The 20,655-nt window shown below is 40.3% G+C and overlaps 1 protein-coding gene across 3 annotated transcripts; it reads left to right on the top strand.

The window, feature by feature from the left end:
• Positions 1-2,668: 2,668 nt before the first annotated feature.
• On the top strand, positions 2,669-9,062 carry blcap (bladder cancer associated protein). 3 transcript variants are annotated; one of them, XM_075460203.1, is made up of 2 exons: positions 2,669-2,762; positions 7,565-9,062. In XM_075460203.1, exon 2 carries the CDS (start codon positions 7,724-7,726, stop codon positions 7,985-7,987), a length of 264 nt encoding a protein of 87 aa, XP_075316318.1. In that variant the 5' UTR covers positions 2,669-2,762; positions 7,565-7,723; the 3' UTR covers positions 7,988-9,062. The 3 variants fall into 3 exon arrangements, with proteins under 3 accessions (XP_075316318.1, XP_075316316.1, XP_075316317.1); XM_075460201.1 differs by having other exon boundaries at positions 2,669-2,767; XM_075460202.1 differs by lacking the exon at positions 2,669-2,762 and adding an exon at positions 2,775-3,155.
• The last annotated feature ends 11,593 nt before the right edge of the window (positions 9,063-20,655 follow it).

Genomic DNA, 20,655 nt, shown 5'->3' with positions numbered 1-20,655 from the left:
TTTAAGAGCACAAGAAACAGCTCAGGCAGGCTTCTTATCATCTGCTGGGAGAAAGAACAGAGCAGCATGTAGCTTCAGCTTTCCGGCAAATACCAAAATAATAAAACATGCAGCTGATGTTGCTTTGTTTGATAATTAAAAGGCTTTGATAGAAACCAGTTTTTGTTGCTTTTTTCCCTTAAAATTAACATTCTGATCACCTCAACTTTGTTTTTCTTCCCAGAATCTGATGGCAAACTTGTCATTGATGCCGTCACAATTCATTCGGGCATTCAATTATAGTACAAAACAAATAGATTTATACCCAGTTTTTTGTCAAACCGTTTGGTTGTATTTATTCATTTTGAGTTATTTCAGTTCAGTTTTAGTTCTTTTTGATCACACATTCTTGCCCTTTTTTGTTGTTGTCATTGATAAGTGTAAGAAATAAAGTTTGAAGAAAACAGCTTGTGTGTCATTTCTTGTCCCTGAAATCCAGAATTGGTGAAGAAAACAGAACAAGTGCAGCTCAGTTTTCAGCTCGACTTGGAAGTGTTCAGATTCAGATGTTCGGATCTAAAGCAGAAATAACAAACAGCGGGTAGTTATATTTGTAACGCTGACCCCTGTATGTACTGATTTAACCATTTTTAAAACATGAAACTATCTTTTTGTCAAGATAGTTTTATTTGTCTCATTCACAGTACATTGTGCAGTGAAATTCTTCCTTGTCCTGTTACCAATAAAAAGATAATTAAAATTAAATATGAATAATAATGAATAAAAAATATAAAATAAGAATAAAAGAAAATGTATAAGGTATCTGAAATATACAGTATTAACAGTATTAACAGTATTAACCGATAGAAGTGGAGTCCAGTTTAATGCTCTTCATCTTTAACTACCATCTTCATTATCATTTGAATAGTTTTTTGTTTATTCTAAGTTTGGGAACAATTTTAAAGGTAGGGAAAATGTTCTGGAAGTTACCATCTCCTCTACAAACATCTTGAGATGGATTCTGAATTTTTCTTCATCTTTATTTTTGTTGAGGAGTCTTTGGACTAATCTAATTTAAGAGATATATTTTCTCTGTCCTGTCTCAGCAAAAATAACAAATCAAAAATAGCGAGAGATCCAAGTAGTCCAAACAAAAGTCCAAAAGATAAAAAGGATCAAGAAAACCCAGATAAAGAAAGCAAGTAAACAACAGCTGGTGAAGGACTCCGGGGGAAACAGACGATCCGACAAAGAGAAGAGAAGAGAATACACACTCAGGCTACCAAGAGAAACACAAAGGACATGAAACTGAACAAAAACAGAAGAAAGTAGTCAACTTTTTAAATAAAGCAAAACAAAGAACTGATATTCAGTGAAAAGATCTAAAACCAGACACCATGACAGCAGTAAGATGTTTCAGGCTCGGCCAGCGTTTCATTCATTGTTCACTCAGAGCTTTTAATTACAGGGAGTGTTTGCTGAGATTAATTCAGATAAGGCTCAGCTTATCGATGACCAAAGGTTTCGTTTTATTACCACCTGATAATATTTAAGAGTATTCAGAAAACCCTGTACTTGAAACTTAACAAATTATTCCAAAAAAAGATGTAAAATATTTGACAGAAATCAAAGTTCGGGCACACAACGTTAGCTAAAACATTACACAATACAAAAATGACTAATTACAGGTACAAATATTAAATAAACTAAATATAAGTGAAAAAGGAAATTATATTGTGAAAGAACATCAAATTAGAGACGATCACTGATCTAATGTGTGAACCTTAAAACTATATTCTCATTAATAATTTGAAGTACTGCAACTATTGCTATGCACATTCCTGGGCCTGAAACTACCCCAAAGCACCCAGAGGCTGATATTGCAGTTTGTGACTTTGGTTTCCAGCCCTGCACCACAACGTTTTGCCTCACTTAAGATTTTTGTGGGCTTTGATGACGTCTTTGTTGCCTCTGGAACACAAGAACAAATTCATGTGTCAGTCATTGGAAATCTCAAGGAGACGTAGGATACCAGCTTAAAAACATAAAATGTGTTTTTATAGGTTATTGCACTTTAGCAATAAAAACTTAGATACACTAGATGCAGACACAAAAAATTCTAAATGTCGAGAAAATTCTGATATTAACATTGTAGATTCAAGCTATAGAAGTCTGATAGAACAATATATGTAAATGTAAATGTATTTTATTTATACAGCCCTTTACAGACAATCCTTACGGTGTACCAAAGTGCTTTACAGCAGGTAATAAATAAAGAGAAGAATAAGTAAAAACGAATAAAAACAATAAAAGAACAGTGAAAGCAATAAAATACAACAAAATCAAATAAGATCAAACAAGATAAAAGTGTCATCCTACTACTGGGTATTAAAAGCAGTCCTAAATAAGTAGGTTTTTAGCCTAGATTTGAAGAGGTCTATATATAAAATATAGTCTATATATTTTAACTCAACACAAGTTGTCAGTAAGAGAAGCTTCCAAACACTTAAGTTTGGGAAGAACAGAATTTGTCAAGATAACAAATCTTCAAGTTAGATCTTTGTTGATCAGATTTGTTCAATGTGTCCTTAACGGATGTTAATTATTTTCAGGCAGACTACAGACACCTAAACCTCGTCGCCAGACTTTGCAGCAAGGGTCCTTTAAGCTAACCAAAGCCGTTGCTACTAGCTAGTTTGTTAGTTAGCGGCTACGTGCGCAGTCAGTCGCTGACAGATTTGGTGCGGGATGTTTCGTCTTAGCTGAGAATGAACTCTAAAGATGTCAGGTTTGTTCATATTTATCTTGAATTTAATCAGTGTTTACACCTTGACTTTTACCAAGACCAAACTCTAGCGTTTTACCCCGTTGGTTCATTCGAGAACTATATTGTTGATGAAGCTAAGCTAGCTCGTTAGCCTCTGGTGCGCGTTGTTTCGTCTACGCAGACGACGTTGATGCCAACCTCCAAAAAGGCCTTGGCTTTAGCTTTACAGACGTGATGCAAACCTTGAACTGGATTGTGATATTTTTTAAGCTCAAACGCTAGCTTGAAATAGCAGCTACAATTTCTAAAACGGTTCTTTAAAGTCATAGCTTCGGTCCACAATGTTGTATTCGTAACAAAAAGCAACTTTTTCGCACTCTTTACCATTTGAATGAAGGCGATCTGATGTGTAAGTATAGTATTTTAAATGCTGTCTTGTTTGTTCATTCACCGTTGAATGGGTTAGATGTAGATCACCCGGCTTGTTTGTGTTTTTTTTTTTGTGGTCTTTTTTCCAGCCTCACTCAGAGGGAAACATGCACTTTACCCAACTAGGCGAAGCTAGGTGTTTCATGCTGTAAGCCTCTCCCTTTTTGGTCACACCTGCCTTTTGAACTCGTTTCCCAGTTTAACCCAACAAGCCGGGCAGACTAGCCAATACCGGCGTGAGTTGGATTTATCCACCGGAGTGCATTTCAGGTTATGCGGTCATGTGGCAGTCAGGAAGAGCGAGCAGCTGCCTCTGACACTAATAACTCTGGAAGCCTTTGTCCTCCTTGCCAGACTGCATCCTGTTTCCCCCCTTTTTAAACCAATACACTTTAAACTCTGTGCACTGTTATTTTAGACGAAGATTTAATTGAAAGCATTTACTCGAAGTAAATCTTGTTAATATGATGACACACTTTTAGATGAGCAACACAGGGAGGCAGCTAGGCAGCATTAGCAGAGTGGCTAAGTAATGAATATCAGGCCCATACAAGGAAGTCACCAGTGAGTAGTTGTGAGAACGCTTTAAGGCATTTAAATCAGGGGTCTTCAACGTTTTTCAGGCCAGGGACCCCCAAACTGATGGAGAGTTGGAGCAGGGACCCCCCTACTTTTTATATGGCATACAATTGTGTTTTATATTTAATGGGGCCTAGTGCCGTGTATAAACATAGCTACTCTGTTTTTGTACATTCAATACTAAGCTATTCAAATAATACACAGGTTAATGTATTCATGTTTTTATTTGAAACATGTACAGGGTGGCCGTGCCACTGCCATTTATAAACAAACATCTTGCATACAACACTGAGCTATTCGAATAATCCACAGATTTTAACTTTAAACATGCATGTAGATGGGACAGTGAATCCTCAAACCATCTGTGGATGGCACACGTTTGCACACAATTTGGGAGAAAAAACTGTTTGAAAAAAAATAGATAAAATAAATGTTAAAAATCGCCTAATCAACCAAAGATTTTGCGACACCCCCCCCCCGCCCCAGCAGTACCTCCGCGGACCCCCTGTTGAAGACCTCTGATTTAAGGCATTCTCACTAATAAGTTCCTGTTTCTCTTTATTATTATTATTCTGCCAGTTTTTGGCACCTCACTACTTCTGCATACTTTCAGCTATTTCTGCAATTTTTGTATCAAAACGTTCAGCTCTTTCAGCAGATTCCTGCTATAATTTTTGGTGTTTTTAATTTTTTTTTTTAAGTATTTGATCCACTTTCGTCAAATTTTATTCTGCTGCTCTCTTTACATTCACATTTCTGTTCCTTTTCCAAGTAAAGAGGACTTTACCAAGGGTTTGTTTTTTGTTTTTCTGCCTACAAAGTAATTTAAAGATGCTTGTTGTCCTCTTGAGATCATAACCAGACAGTCTCCCAGCTTTATTTCATTAGCTGTGATCACTTTTGGTCTGCCTGATCTTGCTTTTGATACAGCCAACGGTCTGACGTGCCACAAACTGTCTGAAGGAGATTTCATCTTAAATCTGATCTCATGACGCGCACCTGATGTTGTAACAGTGGGGGAAGAGGGTGGCGAGGGGAAAGAAAATGGTGGAAATTAAACAAAAGATTTATTCTTCTTCTTCTATGTTCGACTTTGTAACTGAACCCAGCATCCATCTTTTCTATGCCTGCTTTATCCGAGGTGGCTGGAGCCCTATCCCAGCTGAAATGAATGCAAACTGCTTTCAGCTCTTCCAAATCATCTTCCTCTTTCCAACTATTTCTGCATACTTTCAGCTGGAGACACCATTCAAACTTTAAATGGGTCACAAGACATTCAGCTATTACTAATTTGTTTCAGCTTTTTCAAATCTTCAGCCAATTTTGTAAATATGACAGTTTCAAAAACATGAACATTTTGCTCCTTCTTGATTTTTATGAATGAGCACACAGTTGAGTGCGTGCTGATAAGTTTCAAATTTTAATTTTTTTTTCAAACAAATTCCTCTAATTTTCATACAGTTTACCTTAGATATACAAATTATACCTTTAAAATGTAGGAAAAATTGTCCTCTTTCAGCCAATGTAACTACTAAAGAGCTCACATTTATAGAATATCAGCTATGCGCCTTGAACTGAGATCAACCTCTCAAATTCTCTGACTAACTCTGACTAAGTTTGGTAGTACACAAAAATCACAAAATTCCTTTAACCAATACTTTAGCAACAGTTTTTAATGCTAAAATTGAGCTATTTTCAGCTTTTTTTAGCATGGTCGGCTATCCCCATTCAGCTCATAAGCGTTCTCACTGCTGTTTCGCAGGAACGGGTTTAAAGTTTGCATTAGGGAGTCATTAACAAGGCCGGTGGTACTGATAGGTCACAACCGTGTGAGATGGTGGCGATATTCCACATTTTTCTTATGCGCTTTAATCTCTGGTGGGCAGCTAAAATGTGTCTGCTCATAAATTTCTTAGATTAGTTGTGACTTTTTACGATGCAGACTCATACAGCTGTAAAAGGAGCGACTAAATACAGTGTTATTCGGTATAAGGAGCAGACTACTTGATGCCCAGGTTTAGGAGTAAGTTCAAATCTTTTGGGGTTTGTGTTGTGGCATTGAAATGAAAGTATTTCCTGTTTAAATATAATTGTATTTTATTTATACAGCCCTTTACAGACAATCCTTACGGTGTACCAAAGTGCTTTACAGCAGGTAATAAATAAAGAGAAGAAGAAGTAAAAACAATAAAAGAACAGTGAAAGCAATAAAATACAACAAAATCAAATAAGATAAGTGTCATCATACTACTGGGTATTAAAAGCAATCCTAAATAAGTAGGTTTTTAGCCTAGATTTGAAGAGGCCCATCAAGTTTAAAGGGGTAATGTCAGCACAGAGTAAGTCTGAATGACACCAGGGTCAGGCTTTGTAAAAATATCTGAAGGGTTATCAGGATATTGTAAAGCTCAGAAATGACCTGCTTTCACACCAGAGATTTTCAGGAGAAGGTGCAGAGAATTGCATTCAGACTTCACTTTGGCGTCTTGGTAGAACTCACAGGAGGTTGTAACATACTTCAACATCAGCCCCATTCAGTAGTTTTAAATGCAGACACGCACAGCTCGCTGTTTGCATCCAGTCGTTTCCTTAAAGGGACAGTTCGCCTCTTTTGGCATGAAGCTGTATGACATCCCATATTAGCAACATCACTTATGAACATTTTCTTACCCCCTGCTGCGTCCTGTGAGCCGAGTTCCAGCCTCGTTTTGGTGTTGACGAAGGTAGTCCGGCTAGTTGGCTGGGGTTTAAAAAATAAAGTGTTTTGCTTCTCAAAACAATATGCGTTCAACAGAGTAATACATTTGCATCACAAAATGGTTCTCCAGGAAAAAGTCAGACCTCACAATCGCTTGGCTCTATTTTCTCTCCCTTCGTATCACTGCCTGCTGTGATATGAGTGATGCAGCAGAACGTGTTGTTCACGTCTCAGAAGAAGCAGTTGCCTTTAAAATAAAAGTAATTGCTTAAAGCTGAAGATCTCTGACAATGTAGTCAAGCCTGAGTGTGTTTACTCACTGGAAAAAATCTAAATCTTACCAAGTATATTTGTCTCATTGAGTATCTCATTACACTTAATATGAGACACAATTGCCTAAAAAATACCATTTCAGCCAGATACAGGCACTTGTTTTAATGCAATACATCTTGTTAAGTGAAAAAGTCTTAAACATCTGGTTTTGAGTCATATTTCACATGAAACAAGCTTTTTTTTTTTACATTTGAAGAGGTTTTTAAGCTAATTTCAAGATCACATTTAACTCAAAAGTCCTAAATATCACATTTTATTTCAAGAAATCTTCACAAGCCGATTTTCACTAATTCCATTGGCAGATTTTTTTTTTTTGCTTATTTCAAGGAAAAAGTGTCCTGTAGCGTCTGTACGAAGGGAGAAAATAGTGCCGAGTGATTGTGAGGTCTGACTTTTTCCTGCAGAACGATTTTGTGATGCAAATGTATTACTCTTTTGAACGCATATTGTTTTGAGAAACAAAACGCTTTATTTTTTAAACCCCAGCCAACTAGCCGGACTACTTTCATCAACACCAAAACGAGGCTGGAACTCTGCTCACAGGACGCAGCAGGGGGTAAGAAGATGTTCATAAATTATGTTGCTGATACGGGATGTCATACAGCTTCATGTCAAAAGAGGCGAACTATCCCTTTAAAGCTGGAGCGTTGTTGAAGTAAAGGATGCTTTAATCTAGAGCTGAAACTATTTACCGCCTGACAGTGACTGCAGGATATAATGGAAGCATTATTTAAACCTCAGGTTGAGCAGACCTAACCCAGATGTGCTGCTCTCTGCAGGGATGACCTGACGACATCGGGCTGCTTCGACCTCTTCCTGCATCATCCCAGCTCAGTCGGATAGACCCGCCCCCCCACATCTGAGCCACCTGCTGTCGGTTCTTCCTGCAGAAAAGCCTTCGTCGCCCTCCTCCTAAAAAAAAAAAAACCGGACTGAGGATGTATTGTCTGCAGTGGCTGCTGCCCGTGCTGCTCATCCCCAAGCCGCTGAACCCGGCGCTGTGGTTCAACCACTCCATGTTCATGGGCTTCTACCTGCTCAGCTTCCTGCTGGAGAGGAAGCCCTGCACCATCTGCGCCTTGGTCTTCCTGGCCGCCCTCTTCCTCATCTGCTACAGCTGCTGGGGCAACTGCTTCCTCTACCACTGCCAGGACGCCGCGCTGCCCGAGGCCGCGCACGACCCGGCCATCGTGGGGACCTAGAGGGGCGGAGGGGATGCAGCTGGAGAGGGAGAGGAGGGAGGTTAATGATGCTTTGATTGGGGAATTAATGTAGAATGATACTGCCATGCTGTTAGGGCGGGGGGGCTGGACCACACTTTAAGGGTGGAAGAGACGGAGCTGAGGCATAACAAGAGCTCAGGAGGCGTGGAGCAAGAGGTGGGGGGGGTTTGGAGGAGATCTGAGTGCTGTAATGTGAACTTTGGGGCAGAGGAGACCATTTTACAATTTCCATTGATAGTTATTCTCCACCGTAAACAGTGTGCACCACGTTTCAGTGTTCCTGTCGGTCGTCTTTTTTTAGATCGACTGCATTCGCCTCCTCAAACTGCCCCGACTCCTCAGAACATTAACCTGCCGGGTAGCGATTAGCGATGACCAAACCCCGCCACCGCCGCCGCCTCTTTGGCTCCGCCCACCTCACGCTCAGCAGGGAGAGCACACCGACGCTGGACAATCAGTCACCACGCTGTGAATAATCGCCACGACGATGCTGAGGAAGTGTGAGCCGTCACAGCCCGCGGTGCTCTGCAGCGCCCCCTTCCTCCTCTGTTTTTCCTTTTTTTTTAAAGTTTATTTTTCTCATGCATGGTGTGCCGTTTGTTTGTTTGTTTCCAAGCATTAAGTTCACACACAAGTTTTCTGACTTTAAACAAAATGCTGAAGGTTTCCAAAGGGTAGAAAAACCTTGACGTGTTTGTGAGTGCCGGATGGATGAGAGACTTCTGTGTTCAGTGCGACTGGAGTTTAAATCTTTATTTTTTATTTTTTATGTGATGTTGACATGCTGAGAAGCGTAAACAAACGGAGGACGATCAGCATCTCCATCGACAGTCCGGCTGAGGGAGCGGGTTCACATCCTCACGGTTCCCTAGTTGTTCCGTTTCCTTGTTTCACTGCTGTAGGTGTTCATGTTTAGCCGACATGTTCATGGTTTGTACCGTTCGGTATGTGTGGGGAGTGCGTGCAGCCTCGGGTCGCAGCGTTGGACATGCTCACTGCGGCCTGACTGCTTTGGTTTTTAATTTAAAATAAAGTTCTTCCTCTCTGTGTTTAACTGGACTTTAGTTTTCTCTCGAACACAAAAAGGTGTTTTAGTATTGAAGTTTATTTCTGAGGCAGACGTTCTTCTCTTATTCCTAATTATCACTCTTCGTGTTAGACACAGGACGCCGTTTTCCTACTTTTAGTTAATGTATTGGCTGTGTTCGAAATCGCAAACTACATACTTCCATTCTGCATACTCATCTATATATGAGGTTACTACTCATACTCAAACTACCCAAGATGCAACGTAACGTGACGTCGCCGCTCGTCATTTCCTGTCAAAACGGCAGTTTCAAGCTAGCTACAACGAGGGTAGGTTCACTTCGGCTGTGTTCGAAACAGCATACTACATACTTCCATACTGCATACTCATCGATCAGACAGTATGCAGAGCGTTTACCCACAATGCATCTCACTCCTGCCCGAGCCGAAATCAGCCGGCCTGAAGCTGATTTCGCTTAAGCTCTAAACTCTGTAAACTTTAGCAACATTTGAAACATTTTCAGGCGAGAAAGTAGTCGTTTAGATCCCCAACGTGTTGAAAACCTGACAAAATACCGGCTGTTTACAATTTTGTTCCCACCAATTTGGCGCTACTAAAACTAGCCACAGTGAGTAACGCACTTCCGGTTATTTTGACAAAATAAAATACCCGTTGCCTTTAATCACAGGGAAAGCCATTACGATACAATTGGTGCTTTTGTTTTGAAAACAGGAAGGCTGTGTTCGAAACCGCATACTTCTACTACTACTCCTACTAACTTTTTGAGTTAGTATGCGAGAAGTTCCCGGATGCATACTAGATTCGCCGAAATGTTGGGTATGCATCTTGAGGTTACTACTTGTACTCAAACTACCCAAGATGCAACGTAACGTGACGTGACAAGCTAGCTACAACGAGGGTAGGTTCACTTCCTGTTTTCAAAACAAAAGCACCAATTGTATCGTAATGGCTTTCCCTATGATAAAAGGCAACAGGGATTTTATTTTTTGAAAATAACCAGAAGTGCGTTGCTCACTGCGGCTAGCTTTAGTAGCGCCGAATTCGTGGGAACAAAATTGTAAATGGCCGGTATTTTGTCAGGTTTTCAACACGTTGGGGATCTAAACGACTACTTTCTCGCCTGAAAATGTTTCAAATGTTGCTAAAGTTTACAGAGTTTAGAGCTTAAGCGAAATCAGCTTCAGATTTCAGCTCGGGCAGGAGCGAAATGCATTGTGGGTAAACGCTCTGCATACTGTCTGATCGATCAGTATGCAGTATGGAAGTGTGTAGTCTACTGTTTCGAACACAGCCGAAGTGAACCTACCCTCGTTGTAGCTAGCTTGAAACTGCCGTTTTGACAGGAAATGACGATCAGCGACGTTACGTTGCATCTTGGGTAGTTTGAGTATGAGTAGTAACCTCATGATGCATACCCAACATTTTGGCCAATCTAGTATGCATCCGGGAACTTGTCACTTACTCAAACTCGCATACTAACTCAAAAAGTTAGTATGAGTAGTAGGAGAAGTATGCGGTTTAGAACACAGCCCACAGTCATCCGGCTACTCTTTGGTGACCTCGGATGAAGTGCATCCTTTTAAGGATCTTATCACCTATGAAATGTTTCAGTTGACGAGTTGAATTTGTCACAAAAGCAGAAACATCTCACGAGTCTGTGCTGCCGTCTTAATCTTCCCTCATGGAATAAAAACTTGATTCATTTCTTATACGAGACCCCCAAAGCCTTCATCACTTCACATTTTTAGTCCTAATCTTTGTCCTCCTGCACCCAAAATTCACAAAGGACAGTGTTCTCCATAAAAGATGATGCATTTTGGGATGGAAATAATGTCCAACAATCTGTAATCTAAAAGGTGGAATTTAAAAGTTTTAACCTAAAATCTGCAACGGATAAGAAGGGAGCAGCAAAGAAAGTCTAGAAATCGTCTTATTTTGCTCACAATTCAGCTTTAACAACTCTGATTGGAGGGTTAAATTCAGAAATTCTCATTTTTATAAGAACTTTTCCAACATGTCCAGAAACCATCTGCTGGCTAATTCAAAGGCAAATATGCAGTAATGTGGAGAAGTTTTGATGGTTCTTCTGTTTCAAAAACATGGGCCAAGAAAATGAACTATTAAATTCTCTACAAACAGATGATTCTTCACTTTATGAGACGTGCTGCCGGCTTCTTTGCTTTGTTTGCAGTTCAAACAGCTGGTTTGTGTTGTGTGATGATGACTCGAGTTAAAGCGAAGTTATCGACCGTCTCTTCTTTCATTCGCCGCCGCCTTATTAATCATTTTCATCCTGATCAAACGGCAGATAATCTGCGGTGTTTACCACACAGGATCTGGATCTGTTACTAATCCAGGTCTGGGTTCGACTGAAATCCCCGAGAGCTGTAACTGCACCTCAGGAAGGAGAAGAAATGCAGAAAGCAATCGGATGATTTTTCTAACATAAAAATTAGGGCTGGGCGAGTTAACACGATAATAACGAGTTGACTCGCCCAGCCCTAATTTTTATGTTAGAAAAGTCATAATTAATTATTTAACGCCGATAAATATTTTATCGTGCATTAACGCAGGTTTTATTTTTATTATATATTTTTTATTAATTAAATTATTATTTTTTTAATCTTTTTTTTTCAGGTTTTTATTTTGTAAAAGTGTTGCTCACAGGCTTTTATTTTGTAAAAGTCTGTTCCTGTCTGCTGCGGAAACGGAAAAGAAAGTAATCGGCGGATCCACCAAACATGGAGAAGGGTACGGAACTTTTACTCGGCCATTTTCATTTTAAAGTTCTTCCAGACGGCGGAGTCGACAGAACCAAAGTCATCTGTAAACACTGCCAAGTTGAATTGTCTTCTCAGCGTAGTAGTTCCAGTCTAAAATATCACTTAAAGGCAAAACACACAACTGATAGCAGCAAGTCATTCAAGGAAACAGACAGTGGAGCGAGGCTTCTACATAAAAACTACAGAAAGATGCTGATGTTAAAAGTGTGTTTGCACAACAAATGTTATGGCACTTTCATTCATATGGCAGCACATTTAAAATAAAACTAAATGCTAAAAGCTATACACTACATTTGGATTCATTTTTGGATTTTGCGTACAAATGCGATTAATCGCGATTAATCAGGGAAATCATGTGATTATTTAAATTGTAATCGTTTCCCAGCCCTAATAAAAATGAATGTTGGTTACGTTACAGATGATCTGTTTTTCCTGCTGAGAGCTGATTTAAAAGCCCCCTCTGCAGACCCCAGATGTCTGCAACACACTCGTAAATCGGAGTAAATGCATGAATAGTTCATCTTGTGCTATTTTCCAGCCTTTCCAGACAAACTTCCACAGACTCCAGTTTTTAATCATCCAAATATGTCAGTTTTTGTGGCGGCATTTCATCAGATACTCCAGGAGAGGAAGGGAGCTCAGAATAGCAGCAGAGCTGCAATCATTTCATCATCTTTCATGTGATGTGTATTACATTCAGGTTTGATCCTTCTCTCTCCGTGTGTGTCTCACTGCCAGCTACAGTCTCATTGTTGCTAATAAAACCTCACACGTCTGCAGAGATTAGTCCATAGCTGCTCTCTCTTTTTATACAATTCAGATGAAATATGTTAAAGGTGGAAAACTGGATGTGTTTGTCGCTGTGGGTCTTTTTTTTCTCAGCTCACAGATGGTGTCGATTCCTTTAAAACATTTCCACTGGCATCAAATTTAAAATGAGCAGTTAGCTGTTCGGAGATTTATAAAAAAAAACGAACATTTTAGACGTTTCTTTTTTCAATTACACGACCTGTAGGGCTTCCTCCCACTGCCCAAAAACATGCATGTTTGGTTAATTGGTGTCTCTAAATTGTCCCTAGGAGTGAGCGTGTGTGGTTGTGTGTCTCATTTGTTTCTGTGATGGACTGGCGACCTGTCCAGGGTGTACCCCGCCTCTCGCCCAATGACAGCTTGGATAGGCTCCAGCCCCCCCTGCGACCCGACGACGGATTAAACGGGTATAGAAAATGGATGGATGGACGACCTGTAGGTTTTATATCGTTTGTACGGAAGTATTTTGGATAGGGCTGGGCGGGTTAACTCGTTATTATCGCGTTAACTTGGGAAATAAAAAGGAAAAATAGCTGAAAATCTGTAAATCAAAGAATAAAATAGAAAATTAAATGACAAAATATATGAATGTTAAGATGTTAAAAGAATACAGTTAAAAATTTAAGCTGAAACATAAATTCGTGTCACGTTTTGTATGTTCATTTTTGCCAACGTTAGATGGTTAAATCACCTGTGTTGCATTTATTGGCAAAATAATTTATTTATTGAGCCACTTGTGTATTTTTGGCATTTATTTTGACTGTGTCACTTTAGTCGGCCTGTTCTTCGCTTTACGTTGTTTGGTGGTGAATTTTTCTCCATCCTTGTAGCTCACAGTCAGTTAATACTCTAATGATCCCATTTTAAACCCAAAGCAGAGAGTTAATTTGTTTTTTTCCCAGAATTTGAATACATAAAAAGTAGGGCTGGGCGAATCAACTCGTTATTAACTTTTAACTTGTTAATTATTTAACGCCAATAAATATTTTATCGCGCATTAGCGCAGGTTTTATTATTTATCTTATTATTGTAAAAGTCTGTTGCTGTCTGCTGTGGAACAGGAAAAGAAAGTAATCGGCGGATCCACCAAACATGGAGAAGGGTACGGAACTTTTACTCGGTCATTTTCATTTTAAAGTTCTTCCAGACGGCGGAGTCGACAGAACCAAAGTCATCTGTAAACACTGCCAAGTTGAATTGTCTTCTCACCGTAGTAGTTCCAGTCTAAAATATCACTTAAAGGCAAAACACACAACTGATAGCAGCAAGTCCTTCAAGGAAACAGACAGTGGAGCGAGGCTTCTACATAAAAACTACAGAAAGATGCTGATGTTAAAAGTGTGTTTGCACAACAAATGTTATGGCACTTTCATTCATATGGCAGCACATTTAAAATAAAACTAAATGCTAAAGCTATACGCTACTTTTTAATTCATTTTTGGATTTTGCGTAAAAATGCGATTAATCCTGATTAATCAGGGAAATCGTGTGATTTGTGATTAGTTTGTTGGGTAAATGCCAAATGTATCAATAATAAAAACAGTTGTTGGCTGCAGTCATGATAAAATGAAGATCACTGCTCAATAAAACAACAGTTACAACACTGGTGTATCAAATATCAAGTCAAATGAGTCCCAAACAACAAGTAAAATCCTTTAAAAATCCTAATTTCATCTTTATCTGTTTTGGTTTTATTAATAACATCAGAATTTGTATTGATCCTGTTCATTATTCTCTTATTGCTTTACTGTGTTCTACACATTTGGTCTCACAAAATATGATGTCAGTGAGCTGAAAAACACAATTTGCTTTAAACCCTTTAAACTTTGCCTGGTAAAAGTTTCTCATATTCAAAACCAGTGAAAAACTGCTCGTTAAATGTGAGAACAGACTCCTTTCTGACACACTCAACCTGCTGTAGTACACCAGCATGATAAATTCTCAGCCTATTTTAGTCGAGGCACTTTGTGGTGGCCTCCACAGTAAACCTGACTCACAAGGAAACCCTTAAAGACAGATGTTGGTTTTCTAACGCTTCTAAGCTTTCTATCAGTGTCATTTTATTCAGTTTAAAAGAGAAAAATCACCTTGTAAATTGCATTTCTAAAACAAATACCTGCACAAGTCTGAATATGTAAATGAGCCTGCAGTTAAAGAGAGTTACTTCAAAGTTTAACAAGCTGGCTGACTAGACAGCTGTGAGTGGAAACAATGGAGAGGGTTATAAATCTCCTTCAAGGAGGTAATTCAGCTCAGAGATGTTGGCTGTTCCCAGTCAGCTGGGTTTAAATTAGGAGAAAGAACAAACTAAATGGGAAGAAGGTTGTAAAGGGGAAACATTCAGGTCAAAGCAACACGTCTGACAACAGAAAATGTTCAACTAAAGAAACAGGAGTCGATGTTTGTGAGAGAAATATAAGAAACCAGCTGAAGGAAAATGGGATTTCCATCCAGAGAAGCCAAAGTAAAGCATCAGTAACACCCGAAGAGAAGAAAAGCAGGTGACAGTGGGCTGAAGAGAAGCAGCCATGGACTGTGGATGGTTGGATGGAAGTGAGACTCAGAAATGAATCACCAAGGACACGATGCTGGAACTTTAGTTTGGTCCAATTAAACACAGAAAGATGACGGGCTGAAGGAAACCAGCACATTTCCACCATCAGTGATGATGTGCTGCTGATGGCAGGTAGAGGATAGTTCCATCATTCCATCAGTCGGAGGGAGGTTTGGTGAAGCTGAGCTCATTTTTCAGGATGAGAAAGAACGTTGCAGGACACATGCTGGACCCTCTGTAGTTTGCATAAAGGTCGGCGGATGATGCAGTAAACATGGGACTGCGTTACATCCTGCAACATCTTTACCGTCCAGGGACTTATGCTAAGATCCTGTTTGTGGACATCCATCACCTAACGTATCTGTCAGTGGATCACCAGCTTCCTGACAGGTGGGGAATAGCAGGTGAGGCTGGGGGAGGTCACCTCTGATTTAAGGACTGTCAGAACCGGAGCTCCTCAGGGATGTGTCCTCTCCCCACTGCCAGCTCCCTCTACACAAATGACCACATCTCCATGATCCCAACTGCTAAACTCCTGAAGTTTTCAGACTGCCATTGGACTCATTGAAGACCGTAATGAGTCAGCGTATCGGCTGGACGTTGAGAGGCTGCTGCTTAGGGGCAGTCGGGGTCAGCTCTATGTTCCCACGGCCCATTGGTCCCACATTGCTAAGAATTTTTTAGTTTTTTCAAAATTAGGCCCAATTGGATCCACAGCCCATTGGTCCCACATCATAAAGACTTTTAACATTATTTTTTAGGCCCATTGAGCTCTGGGACCAATGGGCTGTGGGAACATAGACACGCTCCCGGTCAGAACAACCTGCCTGAACATGCCTAAGAACCCCTACTGGAGGTGGGGTAAGGGGGTCTTGCCCAAGGACCCCTACTGGAGGTGGGGTAAGGGGGTCTTGCCCAAGGACCCCTACTGGAGGTGGGGTAAGGGGGTCTTGCCTAAGGACCCCTACTGGAGGTGGGGTAAGGGGGTCTTGCCTAAGGACCCCTACTGGAGGTGGGGTAAGGGGGTCTTGCCTAAGGACCCCTACTGGAGGTGGGGTAAGGGGGTCTTGCCCAAGGATCCCTACTGGAGGTGGGGTAAGGGGGTCTTGCCCAAGGACCCCTACTGGAGGTGGGGTAAGGGGGTCTTGCCCAAGGACCCCTACTGGAGGTGGGGTAAGGGGGTCTTGCCCAAGGATCCCTACTGGAGGTGGGGTAAGGGGATCTTGCCTAAGGACCCCTACTGGAGGTGGGGTAAGGGGGTCTTGCCCAAGGATCCCTACTGGAGGTGGGGTAAGGGGGTCTTGCCCAAGGACCCCTACTGGAGGTGGGGTAAGGGGGTCTTGCCCAAGGATCCCTACTGGAGGTGGGGTAAGGGGGTCTTGCCTAAGGACCCCTACTGGAGGTGGTACCTTTCATGCAGAGGCTTTGAACCCAGGTTACCTTAATGAAAGGTGGCAATCTTACCACTACACTTTCCAGTTCCCTGGCCTCGTCCCCTAACATCTCTTCCATCCTGGAAAAGGTCCAACGAAGATGTACTTTTTGAGACGACAGAAGAAGTCTTCCACAGGAGCTGCTGACACAGTTCTACACTGCAGTCATCCGTCCTGTGCTCCGCCATCACAGTCTGCGGCCACCAAACGGGACAGAAGTGGACTGCAAGAGCAGTCAGAATCATCGGTGCCCCCCCTGCAAGACTTGTACGCATCAACAACAAAATGGTCTCTGAACCCTCCCACCCTGGACACAATCTTTTTTATCTCCTCCCCTCTGGAAGACGATACAGAATGACACACATTCCAAAGCCACAATGCACTCATGCAAATTATTATCCATTGCACTGTATGCATATTGTATTGTTTATAATCTGTATATTGCACATCTGTATCTACTGTGTTTTGAACTGTGTTGCCTGGGAGACCAAATTCCTTGTGCGTGTGTTAACATACTTGGCCAACAAACACGATTCAGATTCTGAAAATGCTTCTTTCCACAGAGCAAAAATGTTCAAACAATCTTCAGGAAACGCACATCAACTCAATGACGTGGCCAGCAAACCGTCTGGATCTCAATTTGCTTGAAAATATATGCTGGAAAACGTTCCATCTAACAAAGCTGATCCATCACCAGCTGTACAAGAAAGCTGCAACCTGAAAGATGAAGAAAGTTGCTTATTTATTTACTATTTTGGTTCTTTTGGTGTATTATTCCATCATTTTTTCCCCCCTTTTGAACAAAAAAACGACATTAGACCGATTTTATTTCACAAAACCATAATATTCAGCAGTTAAATGACAGTTTTGTGCCGTAACTGTGATTGTTTCCTTTAAAACAGAACATCTGGATAAGCATCCTCCAGCAGTGGCAGGGTTAGTATGAGACATACAGCCAGGTATTTGCAGGTGGGTCCAATGAGGGGATGTTTGAAGGTAAAGTTTGATTCAGAGGTCGGATTGAGTCTATTTCATTTTGCTAACATGAACTATAGCGCTTCTAATCATGGAACGTCTCATGTAGCACCAACCCAGTAATTTACCGTTTGTGGGAACTTTCTGGAAAACTAGCAGCATTGGCATCATCCTCAGGTACACTCTGTGTTTAATAAGCATTTGTTAGCATGCCAGCACCTGCTAAACATCTTTCTTAAGCTCATGCATATTCATTTCTTCACACTTTCTTTACCCTCTTATCGGCTTTTGTCCCTTTTCCTTTCAGGTGACTTTGAAAACATTTTGATTTCAGATATTTTATCTAGGGCTGGGCGAGTTAACTCGTCATTATCGCATTAACGTGTTAATTATTTAACGTCGATATATATTTTATGGTGCATTAGCGCAGGTTTTATTATTTATTTTATTTTGTAAAAGTCTGTTGCTCACAGGCTTTTATTTTGTAAAAGTCTGTTGCTGTCTGCTGTGGAACAGGAAAAGAAAGTAATCGGCGGATCCACCAAACACGGAGAAGGGTACGGAACTTTTACTCGGCCATTTTCATTTTAAAGGTCTTCCAGACGGCGGAGTCGACAGAACCAAAGTCATCTGTAAACACTGCCAAGTTGAATTGCCTTCTCAGCGTAGTAGTTCCAGTCTAAAATATCACTTAAAGGCAAAACACACAACTGATAGCAGCAAGTCATTCAAGGAAACAGACAGTGGAGCGAGGCTTCTACATAAAAACTACAGAAAGATGCTGATGTTAAAAGTGTGTTTGCACAACAAATGTTATGGCACTTTCATTCATATGGCAGCACATTTAAAATAAAGCTAAATGCTAAAAGCTATACACTACTTTTGGATTCATTTTTGGATTTTGCGTACAAATGCGATTAATCGCGATTAATCAGGGAAATCATGCGATTAATTAGATTAAAATTGTAATCGTTTCCCAGCCCTAATAAAAATGAATGTTGGTTACGTTACAGATGATCTGTTTTTCCTGCTGAGAGCTGATTTAAAAGCCCCCTCTGCAGACCCCAGATGTCTGCAACACACTCGTAAATCGGAGTAAATGCATGAATAGTTCATCTTGTGCTATTTTCCAGCCTTTCCAGACAAACTTCCACAGACTCCAGTTTTTAATCATCCAAATATGTCAGTTTTTGTGGCGGCATTTCATCAGATACTCCAGGAGAGGAAGGAAGCTCAGAATAGCTGCAGAGCTGCAATCATTTCATCATCTTTCATGTGATGTGTATTACATTCAGGTTTGATCCTTCTCACTCCGTGTGTGTCTCACTGCCAGCTACAGTCTCATTGTTGCTAATAAAACCTCACACGTCTGCAGAGATTAGTCCATAGCTGCTCTCTCTTTTTATACAATTCAGATGAAATATGTTAAAGGTGGAAAACTGGATGTGTTTGTCGCTGTGGGTCTTTTTTTTCTCAGCTCACAGATGGTGTCGATTCCTTTAAAACATTTCCACTGGCATCAAATTTAAAATGAGCAGTTAGCTGTTCGGAGATTTATAAAAAAAAACGAACATTTTAGACGTTTCTTTTTTCAATTACACGACCTGTAGGGCTTCCTCCCACTGCCCAAAAACATGCATGTTTGGTTAATTGGTGTCTCTAAATTGTCCCTAGGAGTGAGCTTGTGTGTCTCATTTGTTTCTGTGATGGACCGGCGACCTGTCCAGGTGTACCCCGCCTCTCGCCCAATGACAGCTTGGATAGGCTCCAGCCCCACCTGCGACCCGACCGACGGATTAAACGGGTATAGAAAATGGATGGATGGACGACCTGTAGGTTTTATATCGTTTGTACGGAAGTATTTTGGATAGGGCTGGGCGAGTTAACTCGTTATTATCGCGTTAACTCGGGAAATAAAAAGGAAAAATAGCTAAAAATCTGTAAATCAAAGAATAAAATAGAAAATTAAATGACAAAATATATGAATGTTAAGATGTTAAAAGAATACAGTTAAAAATTTAAGCTGAAACATCAATTCGTGTCACGTTTTGTATGTTCATTTTTGCCAATGTTAGATGGTTAAATCACCTGTGTTGCATTTATTGGCAAAATAATTTATTTATTGAGCCACTTGTGTATTTTTGGCATTTATTTTGACTGTGTCACTTTAGTCGGCCTGTTCTTCGCTTCATGTTGTTTGGTGGTGAATTTTTCTCCATCCTTGTAGCTCATAGTCAGTTAATACTCTAATGATCCCATTTTAAACCCAAAGCAGAGAGTTAATTTGTTTTTTTCCCAGAATTTGAATACATAAAAATTAGGGCTGGGCGAATCAACTCGTTATTAACTTTTAACTTGTTAATTATTTAACGCCAATAAATATTTTATCGCGCATTAGCGCAGGTTTTATTATTTATCTTATTATTGTAAAAGTCTGTTGCTCACAGGCTTTTATTTTGTAAAAGTCTGTTGCTGTCTGCTGTGGAACCGGAAAAGAAAGTAATCGGCGGATCCACCAAACATGGAGAAGGGTACGGAACTTTTACTCGGCCATTTTCATTTTAAAGTTCTTCCAGACGGCGGAGTCGACAGAACCAAAGTCATCTGTAAACACTGCCAAGTTGAATTGTCTTCTCAGCGTAGTAGTTCCAGTCTAAAATATCACTTAAAGGCAAAACACACAACTGATAGCAGCAAGTCATTCAAGGAAACAGACAGTGGAGCGAGGCTTCTACATAAAAACTACAGAAAGATGCTGATGTTAAAAGTGTGTTTGCACAACAAATGTTATGGCACTTTCATTCATATGGCAGCACATTTAAAATAAAACTAAATGCTAAAAGCTATACACTACTTTTGGATTCATTTTTGGATTTTGCGTACAAATGCGATTAATCGTGATTAATCAGGGAAATCATGCGATTAATTAGATTAAAAGTTTTAATCGTTGCCCAGCCCTAATTTTGGAAGTAAGATAGTATTGTAAAGATAACAAATAAATCTATCGGTAGTTTGTTGGGTAAATGCCAAATGTATCAATAATA

Source organism: Odontesthes bonariensis, chromosome 3, assembly GCF_027942865.1.
Source record: "Odontesthes bonariensis isolate fOdoBon6 chromosome 3, fOdoBon6.hap1, whole genome shotgun sequence".
Taxonomy (NCBI): Eukaryota; Metazoa; Chordata; class Actinopteri; order Atheriniformes; family Atherinopsidae; genus Odontesthes; species Odontesthes bonariensis.
Note: the sequence above shows the minus strand (reverse complement) of the source record. Positions and strands in the feature narration are given on the sequence as shown.